The following is a 21,662-nucleotide window of genomic DNA, read 5'->3' on the forward strand; positions in this document are numbered from 1 at the left end:
CAACAGCTTACAATCTCCCCTAACAACAGCTTCCAATCTCCTCTTCGGAAAGCTTCCAACCCTCTCCTTCTAATTTTAAGAAGTAAATGTATTTAACATGGCTCTAGTAATAGAATTACCTACGTAGCATATCTGTTATTAGGTCTTAATAACTCTGTTTTTAACTATAATAAAATTAGTTATTACAAAGCCACGAAAATAAAATTTAAAAATAAAACTTGAAGAAAATTGCCCTTTAAAATAAATACAAATTTATTATTGTCTTTGAAATCTCGCCAGAGGCGTAGCGAGGGCGGGGCGGAGGGTGCGGGCCGCACCGGGTGACACTTTTGGAGGCGCGACAACAAAGCAAAACATTGCAAAATGTACAGAAAAATGCTTTTTTGCTAGTTCCTTTAAAGATTAATTAAAGTTAAATAGCCATTTAAGTACAAATCGTCATTTATTACAAAGAATAGAGGTGACATCATGACGTAAACGCGCTAAATTTAGAGAAAACAATGCTCCATCCAACTGTATTATTAACAGATTAAAGATAAACATCGTTACTATTACGTCTGCAGTGATTAAAGCTTCTACACATACATGTACGCGTATGTGGCATATATTTAAATTATAGGCCTATGTAGGCATATATATATACATATATATATATATATATATATATATATATATATATATATATATATATATATATATATATATATATATATATATATATATATATATATATATATATATATATATATATATATGTATATATATATATATATGTATATATATATATGTATATATATATATGTATATATATATATATATATATATTTATATATATATATATATATATATATATATATATATATATATATATATATATATACATATATATATATATACGCATGTGTATATGTATTCACATATATATTTTTTTATGTATTTAATTTTTTTACATCCCCCCCCCCCCCCCCTACATGGCTTAACACATAAGTTATTACGATTCTCACTCAAACCGTTTACCTCATGCATATTTTGCAACGTTGTAATGTAACTTTCCCCCACTCACCTCCGCCCCCACGGCGATTTCTTTAAAATGTGCTCAGATATAATACTAACGATATTTATCTCTAGTCAGCTTGATGTAGCATGTTTTCTCTATCATTATCAGATTTACGTCATGGTGTCACCCCCCCCCCCCCCCCCCCCCTCCACCCTTGTCGGGATTTGTCTAATTTGCTCTTAAAAGACTATTTAACACTCTAATTAATCACTTAATTAAGTGGAATTATCATTTTTTCTGTATATTTTGCTATTTTTTGCCTTTGTGTCACCCTCCCCCCCTCCCTAAATGGTGTCACCCTGTGCGGTCCGCACCCCCGCCCCCCCCCCCCTACCGCTACGCCTCTTCCGCACCGTATGACACCCGACATAGCGACGCCACAGAATCTCACTATAGTTTTAGTTAATATATAGGTAATTATTTCGTAAAATAAAAGTCAAATATGTGAAATGATTGTGGCGATTGTGGTAGGTCATGAAACGTGGTAAAGCAGTTTAAAAATAGTAAGACACAACACGGAAGTTGTTTCCATGAACAGCCAATGAGATGTTTAAACATTGATTAAAACTACTCGCTGATATTTATCAACCTCTAAATCTATCTACTTTTCTAAATCTAGAAACGTATTCAGATGTATATGCCGTTGCGGTAAGCCCATTTTTATTTTTACTTATAAAGTGCCAGGCAGCTACTTCAGTCTACAGTTTACACTACTCTACACGGTAAACGTTTGTTATAAAAAAAGTTATGATTATTCTGTACCGTATTCATATAGATGTAAATTATTGTAAATTGATGTAATTAAATTAGATCTATTTATTATTGTTCAAATCATGTACATGAAAACTTAATCTAGATCTACACTACAATAAATGTTTCTTATTTTAAAAAAAAACTTACACAGATTCTAATCTAACTTATTTTGTTGCTTCAGTATTTTTAAAAACACCGCTTTTCCTTTGTTTATTTTAATTTCAATTTCAATTATATATATATATATATATATATATATATATATATATATATATATATATATATATATATATATATACGCGTAAATACAATGGTTTCTGTTCTAAGTGATACATGATTCATCTTCTCACCCGTTCCGGTGTTGATCCTTCCCATTTGCTTTGGCTAAAAAGCGTCCTACCCACCACATTTCTCTTATTTAACTGTTACACAATACGCTTTAATACAATTTGTTTCTTTTAAAAGTTATCTACTCACTAATCCAGTACAATGCCTTGCGTTTTGTTGCGAAAAATCCCCCCCCCCCTAGACAAAGCTGGTAGAGCAGGTTTTAACGTCACTAATTTTTTTTTTTTTAATGTTACCCAATTGTACAATTCGCTTTAGTCTAATTGGTTTCCCTTCTAAGTGATAAAGGTTATATACCTACATATGAAGTGTAAATCCTTCTGATTTTAGTCGCGAAAAGTTAGAACCATTTCCGTGTACAGTTAGCCAGACCATTTCCGTGTACAGTCAGCTATAACAATTTCCGTGTACAGTCAGCTAGAACAATTTCCGTGTACAGTCAGCTAGAACCATTTCCTTGCACAGTAAGCTAGACCATTTCCGTGTACAGTCAGCCAGACCATTTCCGTGCACAGTCAGCCAGACCATTTCCGTGTACAGTCAGCCAGACCATTTCCGTGCACAGTCAGCCAGACCATTTCCGTGCACAGTTAGCTAGAACCATTTCCGTGTACGGTCAGCTAGAATCGTTTCAGTGTACAGTCAGCTAGAACCATTTCCGTGTACAGTCAGCTAGACCATTTCCGTGTACAGTCAGCAAGACCATTTCCGTGCACAGTTAGCCAGACCATTTCCGTGTACAGTCAGCTAGAACAATTTCCGTGTACAGTCAGCTAGAATCATTTCCGTGTACAGTCAGCTAGAACCATTTCCGTGTACAGTCAGCTAGACCATTTCCGTGTACAGTCAGCCAGACCATTTCCGTGCACAGTTAGCCAGACCATTTCCGTGCACATTTAGCTAGAACCATTTCCGTGTACAGTCAGCTAGAACCATTTCCGTGTACAGTCAGCTAGAATCATTTCCGTGTACAGTCAGCTAGACCATTTCCGTGTACAGTCAGCCAGACCATTTCCGTGTACAGTCAGCTAGAACCATTTCCGTGCACAGTCAGCCAGACCATTTCCGAGTACAGTCAGCTAGAATCATTTCCGTGTACAGGAGTTCACACAGACCATGTCGGCGTGGAGATAGTCAATCTGAACCATGTTCATACTCTGCTACTCAGTTTAGAAGGTTAGCGAAATGTTGGAGCCCCTGAACTACTGGTGGAGGAGCTCAAAAAATGCTTCACAAATACCATTGTTCTTAGGCAGTATGTTTTTACACAGGAAAATAAAAATACAAAATTATATTAAAAAACTCTTCTACAGTTATAATACGACTAGATGAAGTGAATCTTAAGGCTATATCTGAGAACACAACACTATCTCACGTTAATGACTAAATCGTTCGACTGTTATTTAGATTTATAATGATAGCCATAAAAACAATACACAACAAAAGCATGTTTCTTTGAATCTTAGAGTCTCCAGTACAGTGGGTTTAGGATTGTTTCATGTCTTAAGCTGATCCTGACGTGATCCTGACGTGATCCTGACGTGATCCTGACGTGATTCTGATGTGATCCTGACGTGATCCTGATGTGATCCTGACGTGATCCTGACGTGATCCTAATGTGATCCTGACGTGATTCTGATGTGATCCTGACGTGATTCTGATGTGATCCTGACGTGATTCTGATGTGATCCTGAAGTGATTCTGATGTGATCCTGACGTGATTCTGATGTGATCCTGAAGTGATTCTGATGTGATCCTGAAGTGATTCTGATGTGCATGCCAACTCAGATGACGTGTAACATTTCCCTCGCTCCAAAAGATAACACGGACTGCATGTGTGTGCATGGCCAGGATCATCAGTAAAGAAGATTTGTAAAGCAGATCGACTGATAAAGTCAAACTCAACGCTGTTATTGAAACTACTGAGACAAACACTACAATGTCGATGGTTCTTCTCATTGGATTATTGTACCACGTTTTAGCCGGTACGTTTTTAAACTTTTGCTGCAATAAAATTCTGGGACGACGTTATCGAATTCTAGAGCTTATGACTGCTAACTAGAAAGAATCGAGTTCTGATCCCGGGTTCATGTCAGTCCCTGAGTCCACCCAGCACTGATGGGTACCTGATTCACTGAGTCCACCCAGCTCTGATGGGTACCTGATTCACTGAGTCCACCCAGCTCTGATGGGTACCTGATTCACTGAGTCCACCCAGCACTGATGGGTACCTGATTCACTGAGTCCACCCAGCTCTGATGGGTACCTGATTCACTGAGTCCACCCAGCTCTGATGGGTACCTGATTCACTGAGTCCACCCAGCTCTGATGGGTACCTGATTCATTCACGTTAGGGAAAGTAAAGGCTGCTAAGCATAGTGCTGACCACAATATCTCCTTGTATGCCGAGGTATCTGAAACAGGTGAACTCTACTTCACCTGCCACATAGATTGTCAGGTTCCTACGGGTACAACAAATCCTTGAACTGAAAAATGTATCAAAATATTAAAACCAGATGTTGTATTTTTCTCTTTACCTGTACCATATAGCAATTATCATTAAAGGTCACCAGAAAAAAAGGCAATTGGCTAATTTGATGAGACGTAAAGAAGAGCTCACACAAAAACAAACACAATAAAGATGGAATACATCTTTGAAAAATAAGAAAGAAAAACAAACTCAGCGCTTTATTACACTGCCCTATATCACCAACTAGCCCATATATTAAACATGATTCTTCTTGAATTATGTAGTTTATTAATTAAAAATGCTAAATTTATTCACTCTTTATGATGTAGTTAGTTACAATGCAACTATTAAATTGAATACTCGAGAGGGATCCCCGGCGAATAAGTAAGTATAATTATGAAATTCAACGACTTTTCCTCATCTAAATGGATATACACAAATTTGAACGCTCACCTTGCATATCCATAATAGTTTTTGTAAGCAGCATTTTGTGCGCTCTTTCATGTTTGTGCGGTTTTTTTTTTACCGTGTGCTTAAAATTTCAGCGCGCTTCATTTTCCTGCTGGTTTTATGTTCCATTGCGTTTTTTTTACTTTCTCGTGTACAGAGTATAGAGGAGGTATCGTAATCGTGCACAAATATCACATTAAATTTTGACAGTTTTCATCATTTTACACCTCAGTAATTCATCATATACGGAGAATAAGGGAATTATTTTAATCGGGCAAAAATTATAAATGCAGATTTATCACAATTTCTGCGCCTTTTGCGTAATGGAGTCGGAAAAACTGGGCTTTGCAATTCTGTCCGTGTGTGTGTGTGTGTGTGTGTGTGTGTGTGTGGATGTTTGTATGTCCGTAAACACGATAATTTGAGTGCCGTTACAGCTAGGTTGATGAAATTTGTAGTTTTGTATCAACTTTTCAGCGATTTCAGATTACCGGAAGTGGAACTTATTCAACTTATAGTTTTTCAAAAGCCTATAACTTTAGCACTGTTTCACATAGATCTAGATAAACAACATTTCATAAAGAAGTAAACTATCTAATTCTCTGCCTTCTCTCAAATTTTAAGTAATTTCCACTGAACGAAAGTTGTACTTTACGCTATTCTGATTTCTCAAAAAAAAAAAAAAAAACGCAAATGTATTTATAAAGTAGGCCTGCTAGTATTCAGCAGACGTTATTATGAAACTAAAAATTGAAAATATTTGTGAAATTTAACTAATGATATTTGTGATTTTATTTTTAAATTAAAGTCAGCTCAAATGCTGGACAATCAATGTCGGATCTCTATGGCTTTTTGTTCAATAACTACACTCAAGAAATTCGACCTGTGTGTGAAAGAAATCTGGCCGTACATATCTATGTAGAATTGACTATTCGACAAATTATTGAACTGGTAAACAATGGCTTTTAAACGGTGTTTATGTCTTGTCCATTTAAGATGGCCACACGTTGGATACTTCGACTTTAGTTCACCTGTGTTGACGTGGACAATTCGACTTTTGTTCACCTGTGTTGACGTGGACAATTTGACTTTAGTTCACCTGTGTTGACGTGGACTATTCGACTTTAGTTCACCTGTGTTGACGTGGACAATTTGACTTTTGCTCACCTGTGTTGGCGTGGACAATTCGACTTTTGTTCACCTGTGTTGACGTGGACAATTCGACTTTTGCTCACCTGTGTTGACGTGGACAATTTGACTTTTGCTCACCTGTGTTGGCGTGGACAATTCGACTTTTGTTCACCTGTGTTGACGTGGACAATTCGACTTTAGTTCACCTGTGTTGACGTGGACAATTCGACTTTAGTTCACCTGTGTTGACGTGGACAATTCGACTTTTGCTCACCTGTTTTGAGTCCACACTTTGAAAACTTTCCACGCAAGAATAACCAACTATAACGCTATTCTTTAATGTTTTATATGGGTAAAAATCATCAAAACAAATGAAAACAAGCGATAATTAAAAATGTATACATACATAAATACACATATATATATATATATATATATATATATATATATATATATATATATATATATATATATATATATATATATATATATATATATATATATATATATACATAATTTGTTATTAAAATCATTAGAAATTGATGAATAATAATTATTATCAATAGATTATTCACCGGTTTGATACTGAGCCGACACAAAAATCTTTAAAATAATGAATGACTGTTACTCATTAATGATTCTGATCACAGGCTGCAAATACACAGCGACTCACGGTAAACGCCTGGTTGAAGATGGTAAGTCTATGTCCTTCCAGATGTAGTAGGTATGTACCGTTGGGGTTGTGGCTTCTAGAATTGTGTAATGTTGTGATAATGGCCTCTAGAAATGTGTAATGTTGGGATGGTGGCTTCTAGAAATGTGTAATTGGGTGGTGGCCTCTAGAAATGTGTAATGGGGTGGTGGCCTATAGAAATATGTAATGGGATGGTAGCTTCTAGAATTGTGTAATGGGTTGGTGGCCTCTAGAAATATGTAATGTTAGGATGGTGGCCTCTAGAAATGTGTAATGTTAGGATGGTGGCCTCTAGAAATGTGTAATGTTAGGATGGTGGCTTCTAGAATTGTGTAATGGGTTGGTGGCCTATAGAAATATGTAATGGGATGGTAGCTTCTAGAATTGTGTAATGGGTTGGTGGCCTCTAGAAATATGTAATGTTGGGGTGGTGGCCTCTAGAAATGTGTAATGGGGTGGTGGTCTCTAGAAATGTGTAATGGGATGGTGGCCTCTAGAAATGTGTAATGGGGTGGTGGTCTCTAGAAATGTGTAATGTTGGGATGGTAGCTTCTAGAATTGTGTAATGGGGTGGTGGTCTCTAGAAATGTGTAATGTTGGGATGGTGGCCTCTAGAAATGTGTAATGGGGTGGTGGTCTCTAGAAATGTGTAATGGGATGGTGGCCTCTAGAAATGTGTAATGGGGTGGTGGTCTCTAGAAATCTGTAATGTTGGGATGGTGGCCTCTAGAAATGTGTAATGGGGTGGTGGTCTCTAGAAATGTGTAATGTTGGGATGGTGGCCTCTAGAAATGTGTAATGGGGTGGTGGTCTCTAGAAATGTGTAATGGGTGGTGGTCTCTAGAAATGTGTAATGGGGTGGTGGTCTCTAGAAATGTGTAATGGGATGGTGGCCTCTAGAAATGTGTAATGGGGTGGTGGCTTCTAGAAATGTGTAATGGGATGGTGGCCTCTGTGTTTCTGTGAACCACATCTGTGGTATATCCTGCCAGACTTGGTTTAACTGTCACCTGACATGGCAGCCGTCCAAGTACAGTAACATCACCCACTTGGTTGTGCCATTTAAAAATGTCTGGGTTCCAGATCTGACAATGTATGATAGGTATGTACCTCAGCTTATCTTAGTTCTTATTTCAACAAATGCAATATATATATATATATATATATATATATATATATATATATATATATATATATATATATATATATATATATATATATATATATATATATATATATATATATATATATACATATACATACATATATATATTATATATATATATATATATATATATATATATATATATATATATATATATATATATATATATATATATATATATATATATATATATATATATATATGCGCAGCGCAGGTGAAGGTGGCGCCATTAACACTGGCTTTAATGTGGTTGTATCAAGGGACGGAATTTGCCAATACCACTACCCAACGGTGATCACTTCTGTTTGTAAAATAGATGTCACCTTCTTCCCTTTTGATAAACAGGTTGGATGTTCAGTTCTATGTTCTAAGTTTGTTTCGGTTTGGCCAAGTTTAAAACTCAGAATTTGGTGTCATAAAACTACGACTTTTTTATGTCAACTAGATGTATGTCAACTTTATTTGATAAAATGTCGCCTTTTTTGTGAACTAGATTTATGTCAAATTCAAATGTTTCTGTCCTGTTGCAGACGTGTGTCCTGACATTTGGTTCCCTGTCCTGTTGCAGACGTGTGTCCTGACATTTGGTTCCCTGTCCTGTTGCAGACGTGTCTCCTGACATTTGGTTCCCTGTCCTGTTGCAGACGTGTCTCCTGACATTTGGTTCCCTGTCCTGTTGCAGACGTGCCTCCTGACATTTGGTTCCCTGTCCTGTTGCAGACGTGTCTCCTGACATTTGGTTCCCTGCCCTGTTGCAGACGTGTCTCCTGACATTTGGTTCCCTGTCCTGTTGCAGACGTGTCTCCTGACATTTGGTTCCCTGTCCTGTTGCAGACGTGTCTCCTGACATTTGGTTCCCTGTCCTGTTGCAGACGTGTCTCCTGACATTTGGTTCCCTGTCCTGTTGCAGACGTGTCTCCTGACATTTGGTTCCCTGTCCTGTTGCAGACGTGTCTCCTGACATTTGGTTCCCTGCCCTGTTGCAGACGTGTCTCCTGACATTTGGTTCCCTGTCCTGTTGCAGACGTGTCTCCTGACATTTGGTTCCCTGTCCTGTTGCAGACGTGTCTCCTGACATTTGGTTCCCTGTCCTGTTGCAGACTTGTCTCCTGACATTTGGTTCCCTGTCCTGTTGCAGACGTGTCTCCTGACATTTGGTTCCCTGCCCTGTTGCAGACGTGTCTCCTGACATTTGGTTCCCTGTCCTGTTGCAGACGTGTCTCCTGACATTTGGTTCCCTGTCCTGTTGCAGACGTGTCTCCTGACATTTGGTTCCCTGTCCTACAACGCCCACCAAGTTTACATCACCAGCAGCCTGTCCAGTGCCGACCTGAGCAACTTTGTCCCCAGCACGGAATGGCGCCTGATCAACTTCACGTCCTACGACACGACACGCTACTTTCACGGGGTACCGGAACCTTACCGGGATGTCACCTTCAGTTTACTTGTCCGCAGGAAACCATTTTTTTATTTCACAAACTTGGTTATACCCTGTTGTTTGATCTCATTTGTTGCAATTTTAGGTAAGACATTTTATGTAGATAGTTTTATGTAAGACATTCATATAGGTCATTATGTCAATCTTTGTAGATAGAACTTGTAGGTCATTGTGGGCTATTTTAAAATTGTAAGAAAGCCAAGTTTTATGAAAAAATAACTATTTTTGAAAGTTAAATAATTTTAATGAGCTGTTTTTATATAGAACATTTAAAGATAAGTAATTTTAAACCCAAATTCTTCATTAACTTGAAAATCCTAATGATTATTGAGTGTAAAAACATTTAGCTATTAGAGTGTGGGAGGATTAATCTATAAAAATCTGCGGATGTGAGTGAAGTAAGCCTATAGTATATATATAAGAGGATTGAGGCTGTTAGAGATTTCCCTAATTGAAGTGGCATCGGTTGAGTGATTTTGTTTGATACACGCGGCAAAAACTTGAGGCGACTGTACCCAATGACGATCTCAACAAAAACTTGAGGCGACTGTACCCAAAGACGACTGTACCCAAAGACGGTCTCAACAAAAACTTGAGGCGACTGTACCCAATGACGGTCTCAACAAAAACTTGAGGCGGCTGTACCCAAAGACGACTGTACCCAAAGACGGTCTCAACAAAAACTTGAGGCGACTGTACCCAATGACGGTCTCAACAAAAACTTGAGGCGGCTGTACCCAAAGACGACTGTACCCAAAGACGGTCTCAACAAAAACTTGAGGCGACTGTACCCAATGACGGTCTCAACAAAAACTTGAGGCGACTGTACCCAATGACGATCTCAACAAAAACTTGAGGCGACTGTACCCAATGACGGTCTCAACAAAAACTTGAGGCGACTGTACCCAATGACGATCTCAACAAAAACTTGAGGCGACTGTACCCAATGACGGTCTCAACAAAAACTTGAGGCGACTGTACCCAATGACGGTCTCAACAAAAACTTGAGGCGACTGTACCCAATGACGGTCTCAACAAAAACTTGAGGCGACTGTACCCAATGACGATCTCAACAAAAACTTGAGGCGACTGTACCCAATAACGGTCTCAACAAAAACTTGAGGCGACTGTACCCAATGACGGTCTCAACAAAAACTTGAGGCGACTGTACCCAATGACGGTCTCAACAAAAACTTGAGGCGACTGTACCCAATGACGGTCACAACAAAAACTTGAGGCGACTGTACACAATGACGGTCTCAACAAAAAGGCGACTGTACCCAAAGACGATCTCAACAAAAACTTGAGGCGACTGTACCCAATGACGATCTCAACAAAAACTTGAGGCGACTGTACCCAATGACGATCTAAACAAAAACTTGAGGCGACTGTACCCAATGACGATCTCAACAAAAACTTGAGGCGACTGTACCCAAAGACGATCTCAACAAAAACTTGAGGCGACTGTACCCAATGACGGTCTCAACAAAAAGGCGACTGTACCCAAAGACGATCTCAACAAAAACTTGAGGCGACTGTACCCAATGACGGTCTCAACAAAAACTTGAGGCGACTGTACCCAATGACGATCTCAACAAAAACTTGAGGCAACTGTACCCAAAGACGACTGTACCCAATGACGATCTCAACAAAAACTTGAGGCGACCTTACCCAAAGACGACTGTACCCAAAGACGACTGTACCCAATGACGGTCTCAACAAAAACTTGAGGCGACTGTACCCAAAGACGACTGTACCCAATGACGGTCTCAACAATAAGGCGACTGTACCCAATGACGGTCACAACAAAAACTTGAGGCGACTGTACCCAAAGACGGTCTCAACAAAAACTTGAGGCGACTGTACCCAATGACGGTCACAACAAAAACTTGAGGCGACTGTACCCAATGACGATCTCAACAAAAACTTGAGGCGACTGTACCCAATGACGGTCTCAACAAAAACTTGAGGCGACTGTACCCAAAGACGACTGTACCCAATGACGATCTCAACAAAAACTTGAGGCGACTGTACCCAAAGACGACTGTACCCAAAGACGACTGTACCCAATGACGGTCTCAACAAAAACTTGAGGCGACTGTACCCAATGACGGTCTCAACAAAAACTTGAGGCGACTGTACCCAATGACGGTATCAACAAAAACTTGAGGCGACTGTACCCAAAGACGACTGTACCCAATGACGATCTCAACAAAAACTTGAGGCGACTGTACCCAATGACGGTCTCAACAAAAACTTGAGGCGACTGTACCCAAAGACGACTGTACCCAATGACGATCTCAACAAAAACTTGAGGCGACTGTACCCAATGACGGTCTCAACAAAAACTTGAGGCGACTGTACCCAATGACGATCTCAACAAAAACTTGAGGCGACTGTACCCAATGACGGTCTCAACAAAAACTTGAGGCGACTGTACCCAATGACGGTCTCAACAAAAACTTGAGGCGACTGTACCCAATGACGGTCTCAACAAAAACTTGAGGCGACTGTACCCAATGACGGTCTCAACAAAAAGGCGACTGTACCCAAAGACGATCTCAACAAAAACTTGAGGCGACTGTACCCAATGACGGTCTCAACAAAAACTTGAGGCGACTGTACCCAATGACGATCTCAACAAAAACTTGAGGCAACTGTACCCAAAGACGACTGTACCCAATGACGATCTCAACAAAAACTTGAGGCGACTGTACCCAAAGACGACTGTACCCAAAGACGACTGTACCCAATGACGGTCTCAACAAAAACTTGAGGCGACTGTACCCAAAGACGATCTCAACAAAAACTTGAGGCGACTGTACCCAAAGACGACTGTACCCAATGACGGTCTCAACAATAAGGCGACTGTACCCAATGACGGTCACAACAAAAACTTGAGGCGACTTTACCCAAAGACGGTCTCAACAAAAACTTGAGGCGACTGTACCCAATGACGGTCACAACAAAAACTTGAGGCGACTGTACCCAATGACGATCTCAACAAAAACTTGAGGCGACTGTACCCAATGACGGTCTCAACAAAAACTTGAGGCGACTGTACCCAAAGACGACTGTACCCAAAGACGACGGTACCCAATGACGGTCTCAACAAAAACTTGAGGCGACTGTACCCAATGACGGTCTCAACAAAAACTTGAGGCGACTGTACCCAATGACGGTCTCAACAAAAACTTGAGGCGACTGTACCCAAAGACGACTGTACCCAATGACGATCTCAACAAAAACTTGAGGCGACTGTACCCAATGACGGTCTCAACAAAAACTTGAGGCGACTGTACCCAAAGACGACTGTACCCAATGACGATCTCAACAAAAACTTGAGGCGACTGTACCCAATGACGGTCTCAACAAAAACTTGAGGCGACTGTACCCAAAGACGACTGTAAATAATGACGTTCTCAACAAAAACTTGAGGCGACTGTACCCAATGACGATCTCAACAAAAACTTGAGGCGACTGTACCCAATGACGATCTCAACAAAAACTTGAGGCGACTGTACCCAATGACGGTCTCAACAAAAACTTGAGGCGACTGTACCCAATGACGGTCTCAACAAAAACGGGAGGCGACTGTACCCAATGACGATTTAAACAAAAACTTGAGGTGACTGTACCCAATAACGATCTCAACAAAAACTTGAGGCGACTTTACCCAATGACGGTCTCAACAAAAACGGGAGGCGACTGTACCCAATGACGGTCTCAACAAAAACTTGAGGCGACTGTACCCAATGACGGTCTCAACAAAAACTTGAGGCGACTGTACCCAATGACGGTCACAACAAAAACTTGAGGCGACTGTACCCAATGACGGTCTCAACAAAAACTTGAGGCGACTGTACCCAATGACGGTCACAACAAAAACTTGAGGCGACTGTACCCAATGACGATCTCAACAAAAACTTGAGGCGGCTGTACCCAAAGACGACTGTACCCAATGACGGTCTCAACAAAAACTTGAGGCGACTGTACCCAATGACGGTCTCAACAAAAACTTGAGGCGACTGTACCCAATGACGGTCTCAACAAAAACTTGAGGCGACTGTACCCAATGACGGTCTCAACAAAAACTTGAGGCGACTGTACCCAATGACGGTCTCAACAAAAACTTGAGGCGACTGTACCCAATGACGGTCACAACAAAAACTTGAGGCGACTGTACCCAATGACGATCTCAACAAAAACTTGAGGCGGCTGTACCCAAAGACGACTGTACCCAATGACGGTCTCAACAAAAACTTGAGGCGACTGTACCCAATGACGATCTCAACAAAAACTTGAGGCGACTGTACCCAATGACGGTCTCAACAAAAACTTGAGGCGACTGTACCCAATGACGGTCTCAACAAAAACGGGAGGCGACTGTACCCAATGACGATTTAAACAAAAACTTGAGGTGACTGTACCCAATAACGATCTCAACAAAAACTTGAGGCGACTTTACCCAATGACGGTCTCAACAAAAACGGGAGGCGACTGTACCCAATGACGGTCTCAACAAAAACTTGAGGCGACTGTACCCAATGACGGTCTCAACAAAAACTTGAGGCGACTGTACCCAATGACGATCTCAACATTCTGAACGTTTGTTTTGTCGTTCAGGCTTTATACTGCCAGCAGAATCTGGTGAAAAAATCTCGCTAGAGATCACGGTCCTCCTGTCGCTCTCCGTGTTTCTGTTGATGGTCGCTGATCTGGTACCTCCGTCGTCGGAGCACTATCCACTGCTGGGTACACAAACAATTTAACTCACTTAGTCGCACCACTTACTTTTGACATTTGAACAATTCATCTCACTTAGTAGCACCACTTACTTTTGACATTTAAACAATTCATCTCACTTAGTAGCACCACTTACTTTTGACATTTGAACAATTCATCTCACTTAGTAGCACCACTTACTTTTGACATTTGAACAATTCAACTCACTTAGTCTCACCACCAACGTTTGACATTTGAACAATTCATCTCACTTAGTCGCACCACTTACTTTTGACATTTGAACAATTCAACTCACTTAGTCGCACCACTTACTTTTGACATTTGAACAATTCAACTCACTTAGTCGCACCACTTACTTTTGACATTTGAACAATTCATCTCACTTAGTAGCACCACTTACTTTTGACATTTGAACAATTCATCTCACTTAGTCGCACCACCAACGTTTGACATTTGAACAATTCATCTCACTTAGTCGCACCACTTACTTTTGACATTTGAACAATTCAACTCACTTAGTCTCACCACCAACGTTTGACATTTGAACAATTCATCTCACTTAGTCGCACCACTTACTTTTGACATTTGAACAATTCATCTCACTTAGTCTCACCACCAACGTTTGACGTTTGAAAAATTCATCTCACTTAGTCTCACCACCAACGTTTGACATTTGAACAAATCAACTATCTTAGTCGCACCACTAACTTTTGACATTTGAACAATTCATCTCACATAGTCTCACCACCAACGTTTGACATTTGAACAAATCAACTAACTTAGTCGCACCACTAACTTTTGACATTTGAACAAATCAACTCACTTAGTCTCACCACCAACGAACTAAAGTACTAACTTGATCTGACGACAAACGAAGTAATGGACTAACAAACTGACTTTAAGCACAAGCACTTGACAGTAATCATTTGCTGTAATCATGTGACTGTAAGCATTTGACTGTAAACATTTGACTAATCACAAACATGTGACTGTAAACATTTGACTAATCACAAACATGTGACTGTAAACATTTGACTAATCACAAACATGTGACTGTAAACATGTGACTGTAAACATGTGACTGTAAGCATTTGACTGTAAACATTGTAAGCTTCTGTTTGTCAGGTCTATATTTTGTATCGGTCATGTGCTTGGTCACCCTGTCGACTCTGCTCAGTGTTATGGTACTCAACGTGCATCATAAGGGCAACAAAAACCGACAAGTTCCGCGCTGGTTGCACTCCCTGGCCTTCACGTACCTGCGGAAACTTGACACGTTTGGAATATTGGATGTGCCACACCATAAGAAAATCTCAGACATCAACTCGGGTTCGTTCTTGGATGCCTTACGTGTAGGTGGTGATGAGATGCTTTAGTTATTGTGTTGTGATTCACTATATTATGCTTGGTTCCCTGGGGCTTTGGCTGAGTGCTTTTTGTGGCTTATTAGACTAAAGAACTTGATACGCTAGGAAAAAAGCAATCGTATAGTCAAAACTAGACGTGCTTTATATGAAATAAGATTTAAGGATACCGTATCTATTGGGTAATTTCTACTACAGAATCTATACGTGAGCTCTTGTGTGGCAGACAGAGGCAGGCCACATGATACATTGATTAACAATGGCGGATTAGAAGTGCGTAACAATTAAGGAAAGTGCCCAACCTAATGGTTAACTTACATCGCCTTCTTCTTGTGTAACGATCCATCTTAAGAACAGCATCTGCACATATCTGTTGGTTAATGAAGGCGTCTATCTTGTGGTTGTACTCAACTGTTGGTTAATGAAGGCGTCTATCTTGTGGTCGGTGCCTGTACTCAACTGTTGGTTAATGAAGGCGTCTATCTTGTGGTTGTACTCAACTGTTGGTTAATGAAGGCGTCTATCTTGTGGTTGTACTCAACTGTTGGTTAATGAAGGCGTCTATCTTGTGGTTGTACTCAACTGTTGGTTAATGAAGGCGTCTATCTTGTGGTTGTACTCAACTGTTGGTTAATGAAGGCGTCTATCTTGTGGTTGTACTCAACTGTTGGTTAATGAAGGCGTCTATCTTGTGGTTGTACTCAACTGTTGGTTAATGAAGGCGTCAATCTTGTGGTTGTACTCAACTGTTGGTTAATGAAGGCGTCTATCTTGTGGTTGTACTCAACTGTTGGTTAATGAAGGCGTCAATCTTGTGGTTGTACTCAACTGTTGGTTAATGAAGGCGTCTATCTTGTGGTTGTACTCAACTGTTGGTTAATGAAGGCGTCTATCTTGTGGTCGGTGCCTGTACTCAACTGTTGGTTAATGAAGGCGTCAATCTTGTGGTTGTACTCAACTGTTGGTTAATGAAGGCGTCAATCTTGTGGTTGTACTCAACTGTTGGTTAATGAAGGCGTCTATCTTGTGGTTGTACTCAACTGTTGGTTAATGAAGGCGTCAATCTTGTGGTTGTACTCAACTGTTGGTTAATGAAGGCGTCAATCTTGTGGTTGTACTCAACTGTTGGTTAATGAAGGCGTCTATCTTGTGGTTGTACTCAACTGTTGGTTAATGAAGGCGTCAATCTTGTGGTTGTACTCAACTGTTGGTTAATGAAGGCGTCTATCTTGTGGTCGGTGCCTGTACTCAACTGTTGGTTAATGAAGGCGTCTATCTTGTGGTTGTACTCAACTGTTGGTTAATGAAGGCGTCAATCTTGTGGTTGTACTCAACTGTTGGTTAATGAAGGCGTCTATCTTGTGGTTGTACTCAACTGTTGGTTAATGAAGGCGTCTATCTTGTGGTTGTACTCAACTGTTGGTTAATGAAGGCGTCTATCTTGTGGTCGGTGCCTGTACTCAACTGTTGGTTAATGAAGGCGTCAATCTTGTGGTTGTACTCAACTGTTGGTTAATGAAGGCGTCTATCTTGTGGTTGTACTCAACTGTTGGTTAATGAAGGCGTCTATCTTGTGGTTGTACTCAATAGTTGGTTAATGAAGGCGTTTATCTTGTGGTCGGTGCCTGTACTCAACTGTTGGTTAATGAAGGCGTCTATCTTGTGGTTGTACTCAACTGTTGGTTAATGAAGGCGTCAATCTTGTGGTTGTACTCAACTGTTGGTTAATGAAGGCGTCTATCTTGTGGTTGTACTCAACTGTTGGTTAATGAAGGCGTCAATCTTGTGGTTGTACTCAACTGTTGGTTAATGAAGGCGTCTATCTTGTGGTTGTACTCAACTGTTGGTTAATGAAGGCGTCTATCTTGTGGTCGGTGCCTGTACTCAACTGTTGGTTAATGAAGGCGTCAATCTTGTGGTTGTACTCAACTGTTGGTTAATGAAGGCGTCAATCTTGTGGTTGTACTCAACTGTTGGTTAATGAAGGCGTCTATCTTGTGGTTGTACTCAACTGTTGGTTAATGAAGGCGTCAATCTTGTGGTTGTACTCAACTGTTGGTTAATGAAGGCGTCAATCTTGTGGTTGTACTCAACTGTTGGTTAATGAAGGCGTCTATCTTGTGGTTGTACTCAACTGTTGGTTAATGAAGGCGTCAATCTTGTGGTTGTACTCAACTGTTGGTTAATGAAGGCGTCTATCTTGTGGTCGGTGCCTGTACTCAACTGTTGGTTAATGAAGGCGTCTATCTTGTGGTTGTACTCAACTGTTGGTTAATGAAGGCGTCAATCTTGTGGTTGTACTCAACTGTTGGTTAATGAAGGCGTCTATCTTGTGGTTGTACTCAACTGTTGGTTAATGAAGGCGTCTATCTTGTGGTTGTACTCAACTGTTGGTTAATGAAGGCGTCTATCTTGTGGTCGGTGCCTGTACTCAACTGTTGGTTAATGAAGGCGTCAATCTTGTGGTTGTACTCAACTGTTGGTTAATGAAGGCGTCTATCTTGTGGTTGTACTCAACTGTTGGTTAATGAAGGCGTCTATCTTGTGGTTGTACTCAATAGTTGGTTAATGAAGGCGTTTATCTTGTGGTCGGTGCCTGTACTCAACTGTTGGTTAATGAAGGCGTCTATCTTGTGGTTGTACTCAACTGTTGGTTAATGAAGGCGTCAATCTTGTGGTTGTACTCAACTGTTGGTTAATGAAGGCGTCAATCTTGTGGTTGTACTCAACTTTTGGTTAATGAAGGCGTCTGTCTTGTGGTTGTACTCAACTGTTGGTTAATGAAGGCGTCAATCTTGTGGTTGTACTCAACTGTTGGTTAATGAAGGCGGCTATCTTGTGGTCGGTGCCTGTACTCAACTGTTGGTTAATGAAGGCGTCAATCTTGTGGTTGTACTCAATTGTTGGTTAATGAAGGCGTCTATCTTGTGGTTGTACTCAACTGTTGGTTAATGAAGGCGTCAATCTTGTGGTTGTACTCAACTGTTGGTTAATGAAGGCGTCAATCTTGTGGTTGTACTCAACTGTTGGTTAATGAAGGCGTCAATCTTGTGGTTGTACTCAACTGTTGGTTAATGAAGGCGTCTATCTTGTGGTTGTACTCAACTGTTGGTTAATGAAGGCGTCTATCTTGTGGTTGTACTCAACTGTTGGTTAATGAAGGCGTCTATCTTGTGGTTGTACTCAACTGTTGGTTAATGAAGGCGTCTATCTTGTGGTTGTACTCAACTGTTGGTTAATGAAGGCGTCTATCTTGTGGTTGTACTCAACTGTTGGTTAATGAAGGCGTCTATCTTGTGGTTGTACTCAACTGTTGGTTAATGAAGGCGTCTATCTTGTGGTTGTACTCAACTGTTGGTTAATGAAGGCGTCAATCTTGTGGTTGTACTCAACTGTTGGTTAATGAAGGCGTCTATCTTGTGGTTGTACTCAACTGTTGGTTAATGAAGGCGTCTATCTTGTGGTTGTACTCAACTGTTGGTTAATGAAGGCGTCAATCTTGTGGTTGTACTCAACTGTTGGTTAATGAAGGCGGCTATCTTGTGGTCGGTGCCTGTACTCAACTGTTGGTTAATGAAGGCGTCAATCTTGTGGTTGTACTCAACTGTTGGTTAATGAAGGCGTCAATCTTGTGGTTGTACTCAATTGTTGGTTAATGAAGGCGTCTATCTTGTGGTTGTACTCAACTGTTGGTTAATGAAGGCGTCAATCTTGTGGTTGTACTCAACTGTTGGTTAATGAAGGCGTCAATCTTGTGGTCGGTGCCTGTACTCAACTGTTGGTTAATGAAGGCGTCAATCTTGTGGTTGTACTCAACTGTTGGTTAACGAAGGCGTCTATCTTGTGGTTGTACTCAACTGTTGGTTAATGAAGGCGTCTATCTTGTGGTCGGTGCCTGTACTCAACTGTTGGTTAATGAAGGCGTCAATCTTGTGGTTGTACTCAACTGTTGGTTAATGAAGGCGTCTATCTTGTGTTTAATGTATGTACTCTACTCTCCCTCTAGCTGGTAGCTGAAAGCCCTCTACTCTCTCTCTCTCTCTCTGTCTCTAGCCGGTAGCTGTATGCCCTCTAATCTCTCTCTAGCCGGTAGCTGTATGCACTTTACTCTCTCTCTATCTCTAGCCGTTAGCTGTATGCACTCTACTCGATCTTTCTAGCTGGTAGCTGTATGCACTCCATTAACTCTCTAGCTGGTACTTGTATGCACTCTACTCTCTCTCTGTCTCTAGCCGGTAGCTGTATGCCCTCTACTCTCTCTCTCTCTCTCTCTAGCCGGTAGCTGTATGCACTCTACTCTCTTTCTAGCTGGTAGCTGTATGCACTCTACTATCTCTCTCTAGCTGGTAGCTGTATGCCCTCTACTCTCTCTCTCTGTTTCTAGCCAGTAGCTGTATGTCCTCTACTCTCTCTCTCTAGCCGGTAGCTGTATGCACTCTACTCTCTCTCTAGCCGGTAGCTGTATGCACTCTACTCTCTCTCTAGCTGGTAGCTGTATGCACTCTTTTCTCTCCTCCTCCATTCCTCTCTGTCGTCTGCCACCATCTTAGACAGTCTAGCCTCGGATGTCTTATGATTGCTTGTTTTTATTACAAGCTTTTATTTAACTTGCTTCCTCTTTCGTCAGTCTGTGGTGAGTCTTGCTAGATCTAAACGCCCGAGCGAAATTTCGGGCACTTCTAACTGACAGATTCGGTTCAAAGTTGGCACTTGGGTCAAGACATGAGGAAAATACAATGCGACATTAAACTTTGCTAATTAATTTTTAATGAACTAATTAAAATTTTGACTTAATTAGTAGGCAGTCTTACCCAACGATTTCGCACTATTATACGAACGTTATCACGTTCATTAGGTGCGCAATGGTTTTTAGTCATGCAACTCTGTCGTAAATTTTAAAAATGTAAAGTACAGATAATAAACCGGGAGTGATCTCCCCTAAACTTTCTGGAATCCATATATATTATTCTCTTCTGGGAGACATTAGAAAACAAGCTGCAAGCGTGCCTTACAGTCCCCTCTCTTCCTCTCTATCGCTACTTATTAGTAGGCCTACTTTATAAATTCACATGCGTTTTTTTGAGAAATCGGAAATAGCGTAAATTACTAGTTCCGGTCTACGGACATTACTTAAAATTTGAAAGAAGGCAGGCAATTAGATATTTTACTTATTTTTTTAAATTTCGTTTATCTATCTGAAATAGTACTCAAGTTATAGGCTTTTGAAAATTTGAAAGTAGAAAAAGTTCCACTTCCGGTTATCGGAAATGGCTGAAAAGTTGATACGGAAATTACAAATTTGATATAATACTTATATATGAAATTTCATCAACCTAATTGTAACGGCACTCAAGTTATCGTGTTTACAGACACACACACACACATACATACATACATACACACACACGATTACAATACTTTCTCTATACTTCGTGTACGAGATGGTAAAAATCATTTTAAAAAGTTTTAATACCAAGCTTTTATGTAATCATACAATAAAAAGTAGAAAATATTTTTTTTTAAATATATCATAATACACAACTATTTAAATAACTATAAAGATAAGATATTTAAATAAAATATATTTTAACAAAAGATGTTTAAACAAAATATATTTTAACAAAAGATATTTCAACTAAAGATATTTTTCAACTAAAGATATTTTAACAAAAGATATTTAAACAAAAGATGTTTCAAACTCTCAGAAAAAATTTACCAGTTTAACGACGTCGAGCTACACTGAAGATGACTTATGGGATGATAATAGTGATGATGATGAAGATGACTTGAAGACGAAATACTTGGCGCTTCTGAAGCCAGTGGCTGATCTTCTCCAGAGGCAACTGGCCATCATGGAGGAGGATTTCATTCGACACGAGAAGAAGAGAAACCAAGAGAAGCTGTGCATGGAGTGGATGAGAGTTGCTCACATCCTCGATCGTTTTTTTCTAATTGTGATGACACTATTGATCACTTGTTGTACAGCTTATTTTTTCATTGTCATCATTGGTGGTTTGTAAAGCGCTTTATTGTGTATGTACAGTTT

At 40.2% G+C, this 21,662-nt stretch overlaps 1 protein-coding gene across 2 annotated transcripts; it reads left to right on the forward strand.

Moving 5' to 3' along the window:
• The first annotated feature begins 1,591 nt into the window (after window positions 1–1,591).
• On the forward strand, window positions 1,592–21,636 carry LOC131953982 (neuronal acetylcholine receptor subunit alpha-9). 2 transcript variants are annotated; one of them, XM_059317448.1, is made up of 9 exons: window positions 1,592–1,705; window positions 5,887–6,029; window positions 6,860–6,904; window positions 7,896–8,005; window positions 8,278–8,413; window positions 9,321–9,591; window positions 14,133–14,261; window positions 15,378–15,604; window positions 21,322–21,636. In XM_059317448.1, exons 2-9 carry the CDS (start codon window positions 5,910–5,912, stop codon window positions 21,634–21,636), a joined length of 1,353 nt encoding a protein of 450 aa, XP_059173431.1. In that variant the 5' UTR covers window positions 1,592–1,705; window positions 5,887–5,909. The 2 variants fall into 2 exon arrangements, with proteins under 2 accessions (XP_059173431.1, XP_059173424.1); XM_059317441.1 differs by lacking the exon at window positions 1,592–1,705 and adding an exon at window positions 4,065–4,143.
• Window positions 21,637–21,662: the final 26 nt, after the last annotated feature.

The sequence above is a fragment of the Physella acuta genome, unplaced genomic scaffold (assembly GCF_028476545.2).
Source record: "Physella acuta isolate Inbredline_101_S28 unplaced genomic scaffold, ASM2847654v3 ptg000078l, whole genome shotgun sequence".
Classification (NCBI taxonomy): Eukaryota; Metazoa; Mollusca; class Gastropoda; family Physidae; genus Physella; species Physella acuta.

Bases quoted from the DNA above. Each gene is read 5' to 3' on its own strand.
- LOC131953982 (XM_059317441.1), top strand. From the start codon at position 4,098: ATGTCGATGGTTCTTCTCATTGGATTATTGTACCACGTTTTAGCCG. The intron at 8,006-8,277 runs GTATGTACCTCA...ATATATGCGCAG, and splicing joins GATCTGACAATGTATGATAG to CGCAGGTGAAGGTGGCGCCA. The intron at 14,262-15,377 runs GTACACAAACAA...TCTGTTTGTCAG, and splicing joins GGAGCACTATCCACTGCTGG to GTCTATATTTTGTATCGGTC.